General features: G+C 35.2%; 2 protein-coding genes across 2 annotated transcripts; both read left to right on the top strand.

Annotated features, from left to right (window-relative positions):
• The first annotated feature begins 6,758 nt into the window (after positions 1-6,758).
• Positions 6,759-12,711, top strand: LOC311281699 (opioid growth factor receptor-like). The gene is made up of 8 exons (XM_084394880.1): positions 6,759-7,135; positions 7,317-7,391; positions 9,270-9,326; positions 10,545-10,599; positions 10,713-10,791; positions 10,892-10,958; positions 11,128-11,276; positions 11,378-12,711. Exons 1-8 carry the CDS (start codon positions 6,935-6,937, stop codon positions 11,982-11,984), a joined length of 1,290 nt encoding a protein of 429 aa, XP_084251006.1. The 5' UTR covers positions 6,759-6,934; the 3' UTR covers positions 11,985-12,711.
• Positions 12,712-14,064: 1,353 nt separating this feature from the next.
• LOC311281616 (opioid growth factor receptor-like) lies at positions 14,065-18,661 on the top strand. The gene is made up of 8 exons (XM_084394667.1): positions 14,065-14,431; positions 16,052-16,120; positions 16,312-16,350; positions 16,475-16,529; positions 16,643-16,721; positions 16,841-16,907; positions 17,082-17,230; positions 17,328-18,661. The coding sequence occupies exons 1-8, from the start codon at positions 14,357-14,359 to the stop codon at positions 17,665-17,667; spliced, it is 873 nt and encodes a 290-aa protein (XP_084250793.1). The 5' UTR covers positions 14,065-14,356; the 3' UTR covers positions 17,668-18,661.
• Positions 18,662-19,623: the final 962 nt, after the last annotated feature.

The following is a 19,623-nucleotide window of genomic DNA, read 5'->3' as shown; positions in this document are numbered from 1 at the left end:
AATAAACAGTAAGCTGATGGAGCCCAGACATTTTTTTATTTGTTGTTTAGTCATTCAGAGAATGTGAATCTCAGCAACACAATCAATAGAGCCCTTCAACGCAATGAAACATAAGCGAGTGACAAGTTTGATGGTTGTCAGTCGGGCAGAGATAAATGGCGTGAAGCTTAACCACAGCGTGTTGAATTATTTAGAGATGATTCGCTGCAAAGGATCGGACTCGCCCCTCCTCTCTTGAAGATCAAGCGTGCTGACAAATTGTAGCGTCACTCTTGTACAAGTTTCTATGGACCGAGGTCATGAATAATTCTCTGTTCATATTTCTACCCGGGAACAACTTTTGTAGTGATTCTCCTCTATTTTGTCCTTTTAGTTTATTTTGCTAAGATAAAAAATAAATCCTTCAAGATGCGCTTGTTATCTTTTGGACTGAATGCCTAGGGTTTTAACAAATTTTATCTTGGTAGGCTTGTCTTTATCTGTTCCTATTCAAATTCTGCCAGATGGGCAAGTTTTAAAATAGACTTTTATAAGAGGAAAATGTGATGTGCAATTATAGTATTAAGTGGTCTATGAAATGATAAAGCATTAGGGGGCTTTCTGAAGGTCATATTGTAACAAATGATGACTGAACTTTTCAATCACCTCTAAATTTCTCATATCAGAAGGAAACGTGCTGTCTATGTCAGGGTGTGTAATTAGGTGTAGAGATTGGCCAGACACCACAAAAATTTAAAACCACTGGTATTTAAAAGCAAATGAGTAACTATTAGCTTTGTGAGAAGACTCTTTTACAGAAAAATGACTTTCCAAAAGGCCATGGTTTGTTAAGCTCCCTCATTTTACTTTGCGTTTTCCCATTTCAGGATTTGGAATGACAAAATAAACTATTATATCTTCTAGACCAGGTTCTCAACTTTTCTTTTTTCACTCAAAGCCATTGTTCAGCACAAAATAGGTATAGGCTAAGATATTTCCACCTGTATTTCTGTTGTAATTATGGCAATGCTGTTTTCAAAAACTGGGAGTGTTGAAATATTAAATGAACTAACCTCAAGAAGTTTTTAAGAGAAGAGAGAAATATGACAAATTTAGTCACTCCATCAGATTTAAAAAAAAATGAATACCAGGGTATAACAAAGTATAGTGTTAAAAATGTACATTAAATGATAAAAAAAAATATATACAGTGGGTACGGAAAGTATTCAGACCCCCTTACATTTTTTACTCTTTGTTATATTGCAGCCATTTGCTAAAATCATTTAAGTTCTTTTTTTTTTCCTCATTATTGTACACACAGCACCCCATATTGACAGAAAAACACAAAATTGTTGACATTTTTGCACATTTATTAAAAAAGAAAAACTGAAATATCACATGGTCCTAAGTATTCAGACCCTTTGCTCAGTATTTAGTAGAAGCACCCTTTTGATCTAATACAGCCATGAGTCTTTTTGGGAAAGATGCAACAAGTTTTTCACACCTGGATTTGGGTATCCTCTGCCATTCCTCCTTGCAGATCCTCTCCAGTTCTGTCAGGTTGGATGGTAAACGTTGGTGGACAGCCATTTTCAGGTCTCTCCAGAGATGCTCAATTGGGTTTAAGTCAGGGCTCTGGCTGGGCCATTCAAGAACAGTCACGGAGTTGTTGTGAAGCCACTCCTTCGTTATTTTAGCTGTGTGCTTAGGGTCATTGTCTTGTTGGAAGGTGAACCTTCGGCCCAGTCTGAGGTCCAGAGCACTCTGGAGAAGGTTTTCGTCCAGGATATCCCTGTACTTGGCCGCATTCATCTTTCCCTCGATTGCAACCAGTCGTCCTGTCCCTGCAGCTGAAAAACACCCCCACAGCATGATGCTGCCACCACCATGCTTCACTGTTGAGACTGTATTGGACAGGTGATGAGCAGTGCCTGGTTTTCTCCACACATACCGCTTAGAATTAAGGCCAAAAAGTTATATCTTGGTCTCATCAGACCAGAGAATCTTATTTATCACCATCTTGGAGTCCTTCAGGTGTGCTTTCATGTGTCTTGCACTGAGGAGAGGCTTCCGTCGGGCCACTCTGCAATAAAGCCCAGACTGGTGGATGGCTGCAGTGATGGTTGACTTACTACAACTTTCTCCCATCTCCCGACTGCATCTCTGGAGCTCAGCCACAGTGATCTTTGGGTTCTTCTTTACCTCTCTCACCAAGGCTCTTCTCCCCCGATAGCTCAGTTTGGCCGGACGGCCAGCTCTAGGAAGGGTTCTGGTCGTCCCAAACGTCTTCCATTTAAGGATTATGGAGGCCACTGTGCTCTTAGGAACCTTAAGTGCAGCAGAAATCTTTTTTGTAACCTTGGCCAGATCTGTGCCTTGCCACAATTCTGTCTCTGAGCTCTTCAGGCAGTTCCTTTGACCTCATGATTCTCATTTGCTCTGACATGCACTGTGAGCCGTAAGGTCTTATATAGACAGGTGTGTGGCTTTCCTAATCAAGTCCAATCAGTATAATCAAACACAGCTGGACTCAAATGAAGGTGTAGAACCATCTCAAGGATGATCAGAAGAAATGGACAGCACCTCAGTTAAATATATGAGTGTCACAGCAAAGGGTCTGAATACTTAGGACCATGTGATATTTCAGTTTTTCTTTTTTAATAAATGTGCAAAAATGTCAACAATTCTGTGTTTTTCTGTCAATGTGGGGTGCTGTGTGTACAATAATGAGGAAAAAAAAATTAACTTAAATGATTTTAGCAAATGGCTGCAATATAACAAAGAGTGAAAAATGTAAGGGGGTCTGAATACTTTCCGTACCCACTGTATAAAGGTTTAAAAAGTTTGCGGTAACACTTTATTTTGATGGTTCCCTTTAGACATTCTGTTGACTAAGTAACTTTACGCCAACTTAGGGGCCATTTACACAACACTGCCATCAACTAAAAATGTAAATCTTTGTATGCGTTTTGGCAGATCATTTACATGACAACCGCATTGTGGGGGCCTGAAAACGCAAACTTTTGAAAACAGGATTCTAAGTTCAAGTTTTTGAAAATGATACCGTTATTGTCTCCGTGTAAACTACAAAAACGTGAATTTGTGAAAGTGGTGACGTCATACGCATAGTGGTAGTTTTCACGGATCCGTGTGAACAGCAAACGTTTTGACAAAACTTTCCCGTTTTAGTACATCATGTAAACGTACTGTACTCTTTATCTACCAACCCTATAACCCCTTATACTAGGTCTACTAATATTCAACACTCTAATGAGAATTAGTTGACATGTAGGTGCAACATTACTTGAATGTCTAAAGGGAACCATTAAAATAAAGTGTAACCAAGTTTGCAACAATGCATACAGAAATCAGCTTCTACAAAAAGGACATACAAAAAGCCTGTCTTGTGACCCTTTTGCTTTTGCTCAGGCTATGCATGGAATACGTCGTCATGATACGAGAGATGAAAGCAATAAAATACATGGTCAGGTAGGATAAGAAAGAGCAGAAGACGTCTGAAAGGTTGCCTTTAGCGAACACAATATCTCTGTTAAACGACTGGAGCTGAACATCTTGAAATTTGAAACTTTATCTTACATTATTGAGAAAAAAAAAATGTATGCAGTTTAAGGGCTTTTAATAAGCACTTAGAGTCCTTTGGCCATGGTACATGGGGCAGCTGTTGATGCACTGACTAACCTTTTAAATAACAGACTTGTAAAACACCACTACTCTGCTGTATTAATTATTTCTAATTCTGTGATTAAGCCTGTAAAACTGCTTGGAAAAGGTATTAAAAATGGTAATGTTGTTTCGGTGTCTAATTGAATATTTTATTACACATTATTTTTTAATTAATGTGCTAATATAAGAGGAAAACACAGTTTTTACCAGCTAAAAATGCTATGTGATTTTATTAGTTCACTTGTATTTACTTATAGGTTTTAGAATCTCATTGTCTACAGTGTAGCAAACAACCTCATGCAAAATTAAATAGCAAGCTGAAAACAGTTGCAGCTGAAAACAATAACACTGTACTAAGGTTGAACCTGCATTCGTGGTTCTCTGGTCTAATACAGTGAAAAACATTCAAAATGTTCTGCTGTATGAACGTCTCTGAAGATAGAGCTGTTCAAAAGACCCTGAACAAAGAAAATCAAGCAAATTAATTATTAACACCCACAGCGGACATGCTGTTACATAAAGCTGTCAAGAATAATCCACTACTACACATTATAAACTTTAAAGGGAAAATGCTTTTGGCAGGTTGTATGCACACTGCGTGCATGTCCCTTTTAGATGGCTTTTGCTTGTAGAAAATGTGTTTTTGTTATGAAATGCTGTATTTGCAGCATACTGTACCTTAGTGCAAAATGTGGCATGTTTTGTTCAAGCACGTTCTGTAGCAATCATATTTCCGTCAAATGACACTGAAAATAGCTTTTTAAAACAGTAACATAAAATCTTTCTCGGTGACAGACTTAATTCACTAATTAGCGTTCATAAGCTGAGCTAATATTTCATTGAGACTTAATCCTGGTGTAAAATGGTTTCATATAAATGGTTTTATATCTGATTCGAAATGTGGCATTTGACAAGTGTATTAGCTTCAGGTATTTGAGTAGCTCGGAGAATGATGAGCAGTGATATTATGCAGTGCTCTTATGCAGTGACTGCTTTGAGAAAAGGTTTATGACACAGAGCCATCTGCTGTTCATAATACACTATTGCAACAATAATGCACAATCATGACATCAACCACCAAATTCACACACACACTTGAAAAACAGAAAAATGAAAAAGATAAAGAAATAGATTTTATGGCTAGATGTAAATAGTCACACAATCCTAACGAAAAACAAACAGCAGAAAACCATATTTAACAGAATTTACAGTGCTTATGGATCTAGGTCATCTGAAATGACTATGTGTATATTAAATGGATTAAGTTGATGCTGTCATATTGAGCTTAGATGTCACAAGACAAAGGTTGTCAATGGAGTGACATGTTCCTGGGCTTCAGTGACCTTTAATATGATATCAGTGGCTCATGTTCTGATGTTCTAAGTTAGAAGAAAGGGAGTCAGTCCACAGCATGTCAAACTGTCTGAAACATCAATATGAAATCGATTGTGTCATACAGGGTTGGACGAAATTCTGAATTTAAGAATTGACTCCCTTTCAGTACATCAACTTCAATGACAGGGAGAGAAAATTAATGAATTGCAATTAAAATAAATTCCACAGTCACACTAGAGTGAAAATGTATTACCCCAGAATGCACACATCACACGTTTTGTGACAAAACAAAAATAATTACATTATACATTTTGATTAGTCGTGCCTATTTTATTAGTAGAATTCATTTACTCCAAAATAACTTCTCATTTAATTTTTTGACTCTATTTTAAAGTCTAAAAAAAGAGTAATTTTACACACACACATGTTGGGATTCCATGTTTTATGGGGACTTTCCATAGACATAACGATTTTTATATAGGCCTACAAGCTGTATATTCTTTCCCCTTACACTATCCCAAGTCACTGGAACATCTAAAATAATCATACATTATGTATAATAATAAATATTTAAATATAGGCCTACTTGATAGTGAAAAATGAACTGTGTTATTAAAAACTACACTATGAATTTCTCTGAATTTCATTCCATTTTAATTCTTGGAATTGCAACTCTTGCATTGGAAATTGATAAGCATTCTTAATTCAAACCTGCAAATTCTACTCAGTTGTTGTTATCACAGATAGTTTGTTACAACTTTAGATTATTAATTTAATAGAGATATTTACTGAAGCCCATATATTTTGAACAGAGGTCCTGCAATGCTATACCAACACTCTCAGAAACAAATGTACAAAGCTAAGGTACACAAGCTAAAAGGTACTAATATGTACACTTAAGTAACTAATATGTACTTTTAAAGTACTAATTTGTACAGTTAAGGTACTAGTATGTACGATTTAGGGGTAAATAAGGTACAAAGACGTACCTTTTTGCTTTTGTACCTTAGGGTACAACACCTTTTTTTCTGAGAGCGAACATGTGGCCAACAATTGAGTTTTTTTTTTTTCTGTAAACAATCTTTAATCATACATAGGCCTATTTGACCAATTATGTATCTGACTGATTATCTTTGAAACTGCTTAGACATATTTCCCAAAGCTACAAATTACAAACCCAACTGGTTAGAATGGAAACCTAACATTGTTTCCAAATACATCCACTAGGGGCCACTAAACATGCTATTGTTAGGTGCTTATAAAAAGTGAGCTGCACCTATGGAAGTCTATGGAAGTCAATGGAGCCCATAAACTGCCTGGTTACCGACATTCTTCAAAGTATCTTCTGTTGTGTTCAGCATAGTATTAAGCATATAGGTTTGGTCATTATTTAGAAGTTCACAAATGGTAGAAATTAATAGAACAATATTTTATGAATCAGCATTTCAGTTTTCCTTACTGCCAACAATTGATCAAAAATTGTATTTGACACATGCTTTTTGATATCAATTATCATAGGCTATATAAAAAAAATCCGTGTTTACCAGTTTAAACAGCTCTTAACCATGTCGAAGATCCACTTGAAATGTCCGTCCCTTCTTCACTTGATTGCTCAGAAACTACTGTATTTAATCCAAAATAGTTAAATACTTTAACTGAGCACTCACACACATTGATATACTGTGTATGTATATAAGCTAGAAAATAAAACGTTATTTGGGTACATCTTCTTTACTCTGGGATATTGTGGCGGAACATTTAAGAAAGACCTGGCAACCCTCGAGTTAACACAAGCTCTGTTGTTCTTCCTTGTTGAATTGTAATGCTTTCGATTCACCATGAGCTTCAACTTTCGTTTTGTCTTGACAGTTGATAGTGGGAGTGTTAAGCACGGTTTGTTCGACTGGTTATTCTGGATGTTGTTTTTTTTTACTTGATGTACTTTTCAAAGTTTCTGAAGTCTTTGATCTGGGGTGTGTTAAGATCTGTGCGTATTTTGGCAACTTTGTTTCGGCGTGTTATTAGTAGTCACCTGCGTTTGCGAAATATTCGCCAAATTAACATGGAGTCAGATGATGAGTGCGAGTTGGACTCCACATGGGAGGAAGAATGCGAAAATAAAACACCCAGAAAGAACGTAAGTTTGGGCACAACGCTTTATTGTTTCCCCCTATCGTGACTGTGCAACGTTATTCACTGAATCTTGCTTAGGAACGTTGTTTTATACACCATTTACTATTCTTCCCACTTTCTGTTTCTAGTATGAAAAGATTTTTACAAACAACTGTCTCATTTGGTATTTCTGTGTGTGTTTAAAGAACTACAAAATGAGGAGCAGGAACAGGAACATGAGTGCTGCAAAGGACATGCAACGCTTTCGGCATAGTTGCCGGGTAAGTTTCATTATCTTGATATAAGGAAGAGTGGGGTAAGATGTGTCACTTTTTACTAGTGGTGCTCACTGCAGAGTCTTGGGTGGGGGGATAGAGTAATGGGTCGGGTTAGGGTGTGGTTGGATATTCTTTCTCCAACCATTAAGCCAAATTCCATTCAGAGAGGGGGAGCTGGACTTCACACTCCACCCATGGCTCTGCATTGAGCAGCCTCTCCTTTTTAATGCAGCTGTCCTTCTTGACAAGGAGAAAGGAACAAGAGGTAAAACTAATGTGTCTTATTACTAAATTAGATGAAAGTATCTAATTCATACATCCATAAAATGGGACTTTAAAAAATAAAGCTTCTTTTTGTCATAACAAAAAGTGTGCATATTTTCCTAGATTAATGAGGTAACACAGTTTAGGGGAGAGTGGGGTGATTTGTTCCAGGGGGGAAATAGTTCCACCCCTTGTTTCTGGAAAACCATAGAAGAAATTGGTTATGTGACCACATAATTTTGAAACGCAATCACTTTTACTCATCCTCCAAAGAAGAAAGACACATGGCATGAGAGTTAAGCACACTTTAGTGCAAAAAACAGTTTTTTCCCTTTCAAAGTAAAATTTCTATGATTAAGGTTTTTTGATTGTAGTGTCTGAACAATTATAGACAAGTTTGAAAACATTTCACACATGTTTTAGTGCTTTAGTAGGCTACACAATGAGTCTATGCAGTTAGCATGATGTTAGCTCTTAACTGCTGGATCATGCTAGTTTTTTTAACTTGTGGGTCTGGGGTGATTTGTGCCAAAGGGCCTGGGTTAAGTTGTGCCAGATCCAGACCACCTAGACCTACTCACAGGGGATAATCTTGAGAAGTGAGGAGATGGGCATGCCTCATCATTGTTTGACTTAGGCTTGCCTGCTATTTGTTTAATTTAGCTAACACTGATTTCAGTTTTGAGTTTGCACTATGTTATTAAAGAGAAGTTTTATTCCGTTTTTAAGTGGCCTATGTCACAATAGGATGTTTAGAAATTAGCCTAGTCACTTTATTCTTATATGTTACATAATTGACAGACAGCGCTATGTCAACAGGCATCTATTGCCAAAGCCTTTTTGCCTGAAATGATTCACAAATATCATATATTGTGTTGCTATGGTGCTCTAAATGGTTGCTAGGGCGTAGCTTGATAGCTTCACAATGATCCTGAGAGACTGATTGGTCGTCTGAGTAAAATGAGCCCGCCCCCTTGTCTCTGACACTGTGATCCAGAGTTATGTTCAATACAAAATCCCTATGCAATTGACCATAGTAGGAAAAACGCATGCTATGGTATTCCAGGGTGACAATATCTAAATAAACCTTAAATGAGTCATTTTGTATTGAATTTATCTTGCTTTCATATAGCATTATGGTTCATAACATTAAAATGTTCTGTTTTACTTCAGAAATCACTGGCACAATTTACCCCAATGTATTCCCCCAAAGGCACAACTTCCCCCGCACCAGGGGCAAGTTGTGCCATGAGACCACTTTTTTCCCAAAAGCTACATTTCTGAAACAATTTATTTCAGATCCAAAGTTATTGTTCTCAGGGATGCACCACATCCTGAAATATATGTACATCCTTAAGTTGAAGGCATTACTGCCATGGCCTCACTTTAAAGTCACTTTGAGTAAAAACTGGCACAACTCACCCCACTTTCCCCTACCCTACCCACTAACACGTCTCACCCCACTCTCCTTTATGTCAAATGAGCATGTCTACTCGCATTCTTCCATTGAAACATATAGACAAACAACAGGTGAAAATCTAAATCATACAAAAGGAAAACCTGCTGTAGACTGTTATTTCTCAAAATTCAATCTGACTTGATTGTGTTTGACTCTAGAACTTAGATGATGATGATGATGATGATGATAATGATGATGAAGACGAACCAGGTGAAGTAAGTAATGCATCCTCAGAATTTTCCACTTGCATGTCAGTGTTGGCTACATTATTTCATTATACTGTCATCATGTCTTATTTCCACCTCATTATGCGCCCCACAAGTTAATAAAAAAACAAAAAAACACATGAATGAAACGTCTCAGATTGCGCTGTCCAGCCAATCAGTTAGTGCTTTTATTGTAAATATTAACCCTTCACATGTATCACTCGTGTGTTTAAAACATTCAGTGTGTGAAGTGATGAACTGATAAATTCAAATCTGCTTTCGTTCTTTGACTGGCGTCACTGAGCCAGAGTTTTGACTAATGTCCAGAACTGATAAACTCACGCCGTGTGAATAAAAGCTCCAGCGATTATAAAGGGAACATTCTTAGACCGCTTTCTGTATATTTAATCTAAATAGCAGATTATTTTTTATTAGGGCTGAACGATTAATTGCATTTGCGATAATATCGCAATATGACAAAACGCAATTTTTTAACCGCAAAGGCTGCGATTAGGCTACACCCTGGTCACGTGACACGCAAGCGTAATAAAGCAGTCTGCAGAGGAAGCATCAACTTGGAGCGTTACGTCTATAGGCTTGCCCTTCTCGGCCTACAGGAAAGAACTTAATTTATGTGATATTGTGTTATATCAACCCTGTTGATTAGTCTCCCCCTATTTATAGCCCTTGTGTTTCTCTTGTGCTTTGTCAGGTGCTGTTTGGTGTGTAGGCCTACATGTTATATCCCCCCTGTGTTTTCTGGTTGTTATGTTTGCATTTCTTTGGATGCAACATTACACCAATATATTTTAAAAACGTGTTTTACTTGCGTCTAACACATTGTGTAGTTAATTATAAAGTTTACACTGGAGGTATTTATGTGTTGTAAATCTGACATGCTCTGACTCGGTCACGTTGTATTACAAACATGTCGGCTCTCATAGAGTCTGCTATAAGTTAATCAACTAACATGGTCATTATAAAAGTATTTAAATAGCAAAATCTAGTTGAAATACAAAATGCAACTTTGATGCAACATACAATGCAAAGTGTCAAGTGACAAGCTTGATGTGTCACCACGGAAATAGGAATATGAAACGTTATATCTATACTTCTTTCAAAGCAGGAATATCTTAATAAAAGCAATTCATAGCCCACAAAGTAGTCTTGATTTGGAGCAGATGCTTAAGAATGGGTTTATTATTTGTTTTTGTTGTTGTTGTCAAGGTCCGCTTCTATAACCTGGAGTTTTACCATGGTGAAATAAAATCTTCACCTGATGGTATGGCATTGTGCTCGTTCTATATTTAAATGACACATTTTATTGTTATTTGTCTAATACAAGTGTCATTCAATCAAGGCAAATGCTTTAACATATTACCTTTGTTTGCGCAGATGTTCACATTGATGAATTTCACCAAAAGTGTAAGGGTCAATATGACTGGCTGGAAGACTGTCACTCCTACATTCAATGGTTAGATACTGTAACACTTCATTATTGCATGTTTTAACTATTATGTGTCCTTAAAATGTTTTAGATTTGAATGACCATCATTCGACTAACCATTTCGCAGGTTGTTTCCAATACAAGAGCGAGGGGTTAACTGGGATGCACATGTGCTCACCAAAAAGGAAATAAAGGTCAGTTTAAAACATGCCATTAGATTTTAGATTACATTAGGTGTTTCAACTATATTTACCAATACCATTTGGCTGACAGGATTTGTCAGATTTTGGAGGAAACGTCAATCTCAGTTCAGAAGCTGAATAATACAGGATGTTTAAATTCATCTGACCGTTTGATTTCCAGGTTTTCCGCAAAGATGAAGAAGCAAAGAGGAAATTGGTGGAATCATATAAGCTCATGTTGGATTTCTATGGTATACTCTTGGTCGATGAAACAACAGGACAGGTGGACCGTGCTCCTAACTGGATGGATCGCTTTAAGAACCTAAACAGGTTCTTACTGTCATGCTTTTCCTTTTTGTTGAACTTCATTGATGTTATTTCAATACTTCTAGGCATTTCCAGTGGTGAGAGATTTTTCTTTGATTTTGCAGATATACACACAATAACCTGCGCATCACACGCATACTGAAGTGTTTGGGGACTCTAGGATTGCAGCACTACCAGGCCCCACTGGTCAAGTTCTTCCTCCATGAAACTCTTGAGATGGAACAACTTCAGCGTGTGAAACAAAGTGTTCTTGATTACTTTATTTTTGCTGTATTGGACAAATCAGAGAGACGAGAGCTGGTTAAATTTGCCTTTAAGCATTTCAAGCCCCAAGAACAGTTTGTCTGGGCCCCCAAGAAGTTTCTGTCAGGTGAAGTAGATAACAAAAATGAAGAGAATAAAGACAATGACACGGAAGAACATAAGGAGCAAAGGGAAACCGATGAGATAACGAACGAAATACATGACAATAATCATGTCAGAAGTTTTGAAAATGAAATAAACGGCGAAAAAGATCAGCAGGCAGCAGATGTGCAGCCAGTCGAAACGGGTTCAGACAAAGATAATAAAGATGAACGTGATGCTGATGATAACAGTCCATGCAACTCTGGAGACAATGATGTAAAGAAAAATCAAGAGTTGAGTGATAGTGATGCCAAGAAGGAAGGAGAGGTACAAAGTGACAAAACGTTAGCAAGCCATTTAAGTTAGCGTCATGAGTTTCCGTGTTTGTTCCCCAAAACTGAAATACAGAAAATATATTGGAACACCCTTTATGATAAGTTAAAGACTTCTTAAAACTATTTTGATTTAGCAGATTGATAAAAGGAGATAGCATAATAAAAGTCCATTTGCCTGTATTGTAGTAAATGTAATATGTTGTTGCTATATTTGTTTTTCTTTTGTTTATTATGGATTGTACTGATAAATTAAGACAATTTAGTCTCTTCGGTGACGAACTGACAATTTTGACTTGAGCCTGACTTCTTCACAAGTAATTAATTAAAGAAACTTGTGATGATGAAGCTAAGGTTGCACTACGAAAATTACCACCAGTAAATGGTAGATATGTGAGTTCTCTGATTTGACCTACTTTTATTAATTGTTTTATTGAGATTACTGGAAATATTGTATTTTTATGCCTTACGCTGAAGTGTGAAGCATTTGAAAGTTTAATTACATGATTTAGCTGATTAATTACGTGATTCAAAAATACACTATAAAATGTAATGTGTATGCTGTGTATAAATGCAATAATATCTTATTCTGTTAAAGAATGTAAAAAAGATGCTGTTTTGGTTTGCTATTAGGTATACTGCTGAAGCAAATGAATGTCTTTGATGCAAATACAATGCTAGAGCCTGTTAAAACCACACTGAACATATTGCCAAACAGAGTCATGGATATAAAAATGAATATTAAAGCTGTTACAAAAATCAGAAATGAGAGGGTTTAATTTCTGTTAAATTATCAGTGTGGAATACTGGCTTAAAACATTCTGCACACTACACAACAGTACATGGTCTTCATAAGTAGCCTATAAAAACTCTTACATTTGTTGCTTGTCACTTTATGCAAATAATTCTATCTAGTGGGATTAAAATGTAGTTAGATCTAGCAACAAAGTCACAAAAATAAGCAACATCCTAAAGCACACATAAATTGGAGTTTTATAGCCTCCTGTTTAGTAGGAATTAATAACTTGAAGGGACCTTTTTCCTGTAATTTTGTTTACATTTTTATGTCTGTATTAAAATGAAGAATAGAACAGCATATTTTCTGTTAGTCTGTTTTATAGAAAACTTTTTTTAGAACATTCTTATTAAGATTGTTATTAAAGATTGAATCATGCAAATAGAAACAATAAGTGCCAGTTTAGTTTAGACCTGCTGTTTTATTTCGTGCCACCACGAAGGCTGCTTTTTATGGAAGCTTGTTTCCGCCAATGAATAATAAATAAATAATAATAATTGCGACTTTTTATCTCACAATTCTGACTTTTTTTCTCACAATTGCGATATATCAAGTCAGAATTGTGACTTTTTTCCTCACAATTGCGAGATATGAAGTCAGAATTGTGAGAAATAAAGTCGCAATTCTGAGAAATAGAATCCAATTCTTTTTTTTCCCTTAGAATTGGACTTTATATCTCACAATTGTGCGTTTATATCTCACAATTCTGAGAAAATATGTCAGAATTGCGAGATATAGCCTACACTCGCAATTTTGCATGCGTGTTATAAAGTCAGAATTGCGTGATATAAAGCGCGAGAAAAAAAGTCAGAATTCTGACTTTATAAACACGCAATTCTGACTTTATATCTCGCAATTCTGACTTTATATCTCGCAATTCTGAGAAAAAAAGTCAGAATTCTGACTTTATAAACACGCAATTCTGACTTTATATCTCGCAATTCTGACTTTATTTCTCAGAATTGCGAGATATAAAGTCAGAATTGCGTGAAATAAAGTCGCAATTGCGTGTTATAAAGTCAGAATTGCGAGATATAAAGTCAGAATTGACTTTATTTCTCAGAATTGCGAGATATAGGCCTAAAGTCAGAATTGCGTGAAATAAAGTCGCAATTGCGTGTTATAAAGTCAGAATTGCGAGATATAAAGTCAGAATTGCGTGTTATAAAGTCAGAATTGCGAGATATAAAGTCAGAATTGCGTGTTTATAAAGTCAGAATTCTGACTTTTTTTCTCGCAATTGCGACTTTACAACTCGCAATTGTGAGATAAAAAGTCGCAATTATCTTTTAAAATGTTTTATTTTGTGGCGGAAACAAGCTTCCATAGCTTTTAGATCTAGCCTTCGTAGTTACTGAACATTTATGGAAGACATGGCAACCCTTTAGTCAACTGGAATTGTTCCTTTCTTTGCTGAACTGTAGCCTACTAGAAATACTTTCGGTTCAACTTCACTGCGACCTTCGACTTTCATTTTCTCTTGACAGTGGGAAGGTTGAGCAGAGCACTTTATAGAGTCTTGGTTATTGTGTCTGCTGTGAGATTTTTAAATTCTCGGACTCTGCGTTTTGTTAGTAGTAACCTGAGTTTGCAATACTTCAATACTTGACATGGAGTCAGATGATGAGTGCGAGTTTGACTCCACATGGGAGGATGAATACCAAAATAAACCACCCAGAAAGAAGGTAGCCTATGTTTGGACGTCAGTGCTGTCTTGTTTTGTTTTAGGTGCATGTTGTTTGTTTGAATTAAGTCCCTGAACCAGAATCGACCTTGTCTTTATTCATTCCCTAGATGTCTAGGGACGGGTTGTTGTTATTAATCCTAAAATAATGCACAACCAAGTGAACATAATTACAACTTTACGTCTTTATATGCTACTTAGGCAGCGGCTAAATGTAGCCTACACCTTAAAATCTGCGACATAGGCCTTAGACATTGCATTTGAACTGCACAGTTAAGAGTTCAAATAGAAATATTTGTTTTATTTTCGTTTTCATTTTATTTTATTTGATTATTATTATTATTAATATTATTGAATATTAAACATTAAACACCTGCTGTTAGGCCTGCTGTTTTATTTCGTGCCACCAGTGAAGGCTGCTTTTTATGGAAGCTTGAATTGGGCTCATTGTCTTATGCTAATTAGCCTCCCATTATATTTCTGTGAATATGATTTATATAGGCTATATATATATATATATATATATATATATATATATATATATATATATATATACAGTACAGGCCAAAAGTTTGGAAACATTATTATTTTAAATGTTTTTGAAAGAAGTTTCTTCTGCTCATCAAGCCTGCATTTATTTGATCAAAAATACAGAAAAAAAAAGTAATATTGTGATATATTATTACAATTTAAAATGATTGGTTTTCAATTTATTATACTTTAAATTATCATTTATTTCTGTGATGCAAAGCTGAATTTTCAGGATCATTACTCTAGTCTTCAGTGTCACATGTGACATCCAGTCTATCACATGATCCTTTAGAAATCATTCTAATATTCTGATTTATTATGAGTGTTGGAAACAGTTCTGCTGCCTAATATATTTGATGAATAAAAGGTTAAAAAGAACTGCATTTATTCAAAATAAAAAAATATTTTCTAATAATATAGCCTAAATCTTCTTTACTATCACTTTTTATCAATTTAAAGCATCCGTGCTGAATAAAAGTATTGACTTATTTCAAAATAAGAAAGAAAAAAAACCAGTAGTGACCAGTAGTGTATATTATTGTTACAAAAGATTTCTATTTTTAAAACATTTGCTTCTTTTTTTCTTTTTTTTAAACTTTTTATTCATCAAAGTATCCTAAAAAAGTATCACAGGTTATGAAAAAATATTAAGCAGCAGAACTGTTTCCAACTTTGATAATGAATCATCATATTAGAATGATTTCTAAAGGATCATGTGATAGACTGGAGTAATGATCCTGAAAATTCAGCTTTGCATCACAGAAATAAATTATAATTTAAAGTATAATAAATTGAAAACCAATTATTTTAAATTGTAATAATATATCACAATATTAAAAAAAAATTCTGTATTTTTGATCAAATAAATGCAGGCTTGAGCAGCATCTATATATATATATATATATATATATATATATATATATATATATATATATATATATATATATATATATAATATGTATATTTATATATATATATATATATATATATATATATATATATATATATATATATATATATATATTATTATTATTTTTATTTTTTTTTTTTTTACAAACTGCTGTCTCATTTGGGGATTTGTTTTGTTAAGATCTGCAGAAGGAGTCGCAGGAACATGTGTGCTGCAAAGGACATGCAAGAGTTTCGGCATCGTGTCCGGGTACGTTTAACTCTTTTCAAACAAGGAAGAGTGGCGTAGTTTATATGTTGTGCCACTTTTTAATGAAGATATCATCTAAGCAAGGGAAAAAAAAGAAAGATATTTCAGAAAACTCCTTAATTTACTCACTAATTAGTGAGTAACTTACTCAGTCTTACATGATAACTTTGTGTTTGTTTTTTTGACTCTAGAACCTTGATAATGATGACGATGATTATGAACCAGGTCAGGTAAGTAATCCATCACAGAGTTTATACTATTCAGTATACACTCAGAATTAGCCATGTCTGATCAAAACTGGGTTTAGTGTTTTTTTTATTTTTTTTTATTGTTGTTGATATTGTTGTTGTCAAGGTCCGCTTCTATAACCTGGAGTTTTACCATGGTCAAATAAAATCTTCACCTGGTGGTATGGCATTTTGTTCGTTCTATATTTAAATGACACATTTTATTGTTATTTGTCTAATACAAGTGTCATTCAATAAAGGCAAATGCTTTAACATATTACCTTTATTTGCGCAGATGTTCACATTGATGAATTTCACCAAAAGTGGAAGGGTCAATATCACTTGCTGGAAGACTGTCACTCCTACATTCAATGGTTAGATACTGTAACACTTCATTATTGCACTCCTAAATGTTTTAACTATTATATTTACTGAAAGTGTTTTAGCACATTTGAATGACCATAATTCAACTAACCATTTCACAATTTTTCAGGTTGTTTCCAATACAAGAGCGAGGGGTTAATTCGGATGCACACGCGCTCAAAAAAACGGAAATAAAGGTCAGTTTAAAACACACAATTAGATGTTTTTCAACTCTATTTACCAACCAGCTTAAAAAAGAAGTATTTGGCTGACAGGATAGTGCACATCAGTCTCAGTTCAGAAGCTGGTTAAGGCATTTAACAAATGTATATAGATATAAAAAAAACTAAATTTGATGAATTGATTTCCAGGTTTTTCGTAAAGATGAAGAAGCAAAGAGGAAATTGGTGAAATCATATAAGCTCATGTTGGATTTCTATGGTATACGCTTGGTCAACGAAACAACAGGACAGGTGGACCGTGCTCCTAACTGGATGGATCGCTTTTGGAACCTGAACAGGTTTTTACCGTCATGTTTATTCTGTTTGTTAAATTTCATGTTGTTTCAATACTTCTAGGCATTTCCAGTGGTGAGAGATTTTAATTTGATTTTGCAGATATACACACAATAACCTGCGCATCACACGCATACTGAAGTGTTTGGGGACTCTAGGATTGCAGCACTACCAGGCCCCACTGGTCAAGTTCTTCCTCCATGAAACTCTTGAGATGGAACAACTTCAGCGTGTGAAACAAAGTGTTCTTGATTACTTTATTTTTGCTGTATTGGACAAATCAGAGAGACGAGAGCTGGTTAGATTTGCCTTTAATCATTTCAAGCCCCGAGAACAGTTTGTCTGGGGAGGTGGCAGAATTAGGCATGGGCGACATGGGCAATCGCCCAATAAAAAAACAACAGAATGGTTACCACGTTTGTTTTGCACGTCACGTCGATGATATCATGTCACCATGTGGTTCAGTTAACCATGCCCACCCAAACAGAATTTAGGCACAGATAGTCTCACGAGTCTCACCCTATATGTCTCACGAACACACACTCCACGTAGTTGTGCACAGACCAACGGCCAAGGTCAGGATTTTCATTAAATAATACATTTGATTTCAGTTTGCTTTTCACCAAACCCTATCGTATACCCCTAAATCACTCACGAGATCATTCTGTGATTCTTTTTGCGTCTTTTTAAAAAAAGCTTGATGCTGGTCGCTATTCACTGCCATTATATGGAAAAGCACAAGCAGGGCTTAAAAAAAAAAAAAAAAAAAAAACATCTCAATTTGTGGTCCAAAATAAAAAGATGGGCATACAGCATTAGAACAACACTAGGGTGAGTAAATGATGACTTAATTTTAATTTTAGGTCAAACTATTTCTTTAAGAATCCTGACCTGTGTATATCTTTCAATCAGTTACGCTGTAAAGTTGTTTTCGTTACCGTATAGCAACAGTGAGCTTCCATCACTTGGACTGTAGAAAAGTGAAAAAGGTAGCAGATTGACAAAAGGAGATTAGAAATAGCATCATAAAAATACATTTGTCTGCCTTGTAGTAAAAGTTATGTACTGACGGTTTTGTATTTGTACTTTTTATTTATTTTTTTATTTTTACTTTTGCTTATTATGAAGTGTACTGAGAAATTAATTCAATTTAGTCTTCACTGATAAACTGACAACTTTGACTAAAGCTTGACTGCTTTACAAAAAATTAAACTTGTGATGATGAAGCATAGGTTGCACTAATGAAAAAACAGTTTATAAATGCTATACTAGTGATTCTTTTTGAAGTAGCCCATGTAAAATTATACTGTTTTGGTTTATTATTAAGGTTTCTATTTCTGAAGCAAATGAATGTCTTCCCACTGATAAAATGTTGCTTTTACTGATACAAAACCACACTGAGCATTGAAAAGCAGAATGTCAAATTAATATAAAAACTACCGGAAGTTACATTTTTCTAAATGAGAAGGTTTAATCTCTGTCACGTTATTAGAGTGGAACAGGCTACTGCACGCTACACAATATACAACGGTACACTGTCTTCATATTAAAATCCCCAAATTTGTTGCATGTCACTTTATCATAATAATTATGTCAAGTGGGATTAAAATGTAATTAGTTCTAGCTACAAATTCACCAAATAAGCAACATACTAAAGCACACATAAATTGGAGTTTTGTAAACTGTGTACAGTCATGTTTCCGTGGGAATAAATAACTGGAAGCCACCATTTCCTGTAATTGTCACATTTCCTGTCATTATGTTTTGCTTTTTATCTATGTATTAAAATCAAAAACAGACCATCAATCCTGGGAATTTTTATGTAAGAATAATTTTGTTATTATAAGATTATTATTAAAGTTTGGAGCAAAAATATGTGCCAGTTCACCATTGGTTATATATATATCTGTAAAGACCTGCGTTAAATCCTAGCCTTTTTACTGAGTCTGAACATTAATGGAAGACATGGCAACCCTTCAGTCAACTCGAGGTGTGTCATTCTTTGCTGAACTGTAGCCTACTAGAAATACTTTCGGTAATTTTCTCTTAACAGAGGGAAGGTTGAGCACTTTATTGAGTCTGGGTTTGTGTGTCTGCTATACAATTTTTGTATACTTGACTAGTACTTGGAGAGTTTGCAATATACTCCCAATAGCCTATTGACATGGAGTCAGATGATGAGTGCTGGTTGGACTCCACATGGGAGGATGAATACGAAAATAAAACATCCAAAAATAAGGTTTGATTGCTATGTGAACCATGATCAATTTTGCCATTCATTCAAATGTTGTTGCTTGCATTAAAAAATAAATGCACGTAATTAGTAGCAGCCTTCCATTTTTTACTAAAGTAGTCATTGTTTATCGATCGGTTCTATGATTTTTTTTATATATATTGT

The sequence above is a fragment of the Rutilus rutilus genome, assembly GCF_951802725.1.
Source record: "Rutilus rutilus genome assembly, chromosome: 22".
Lineage (NCBI taxonomy): Eukaryota > Metazoa > Chordata > Actinopteri > Cypriniformes > Leuciscidae > Rutilus > Rutilus rutilus.
Note: the sequence above shows the minus strand (reverse complement) of the source record. Positions and strands in the feature narration are given on the sequence as shown.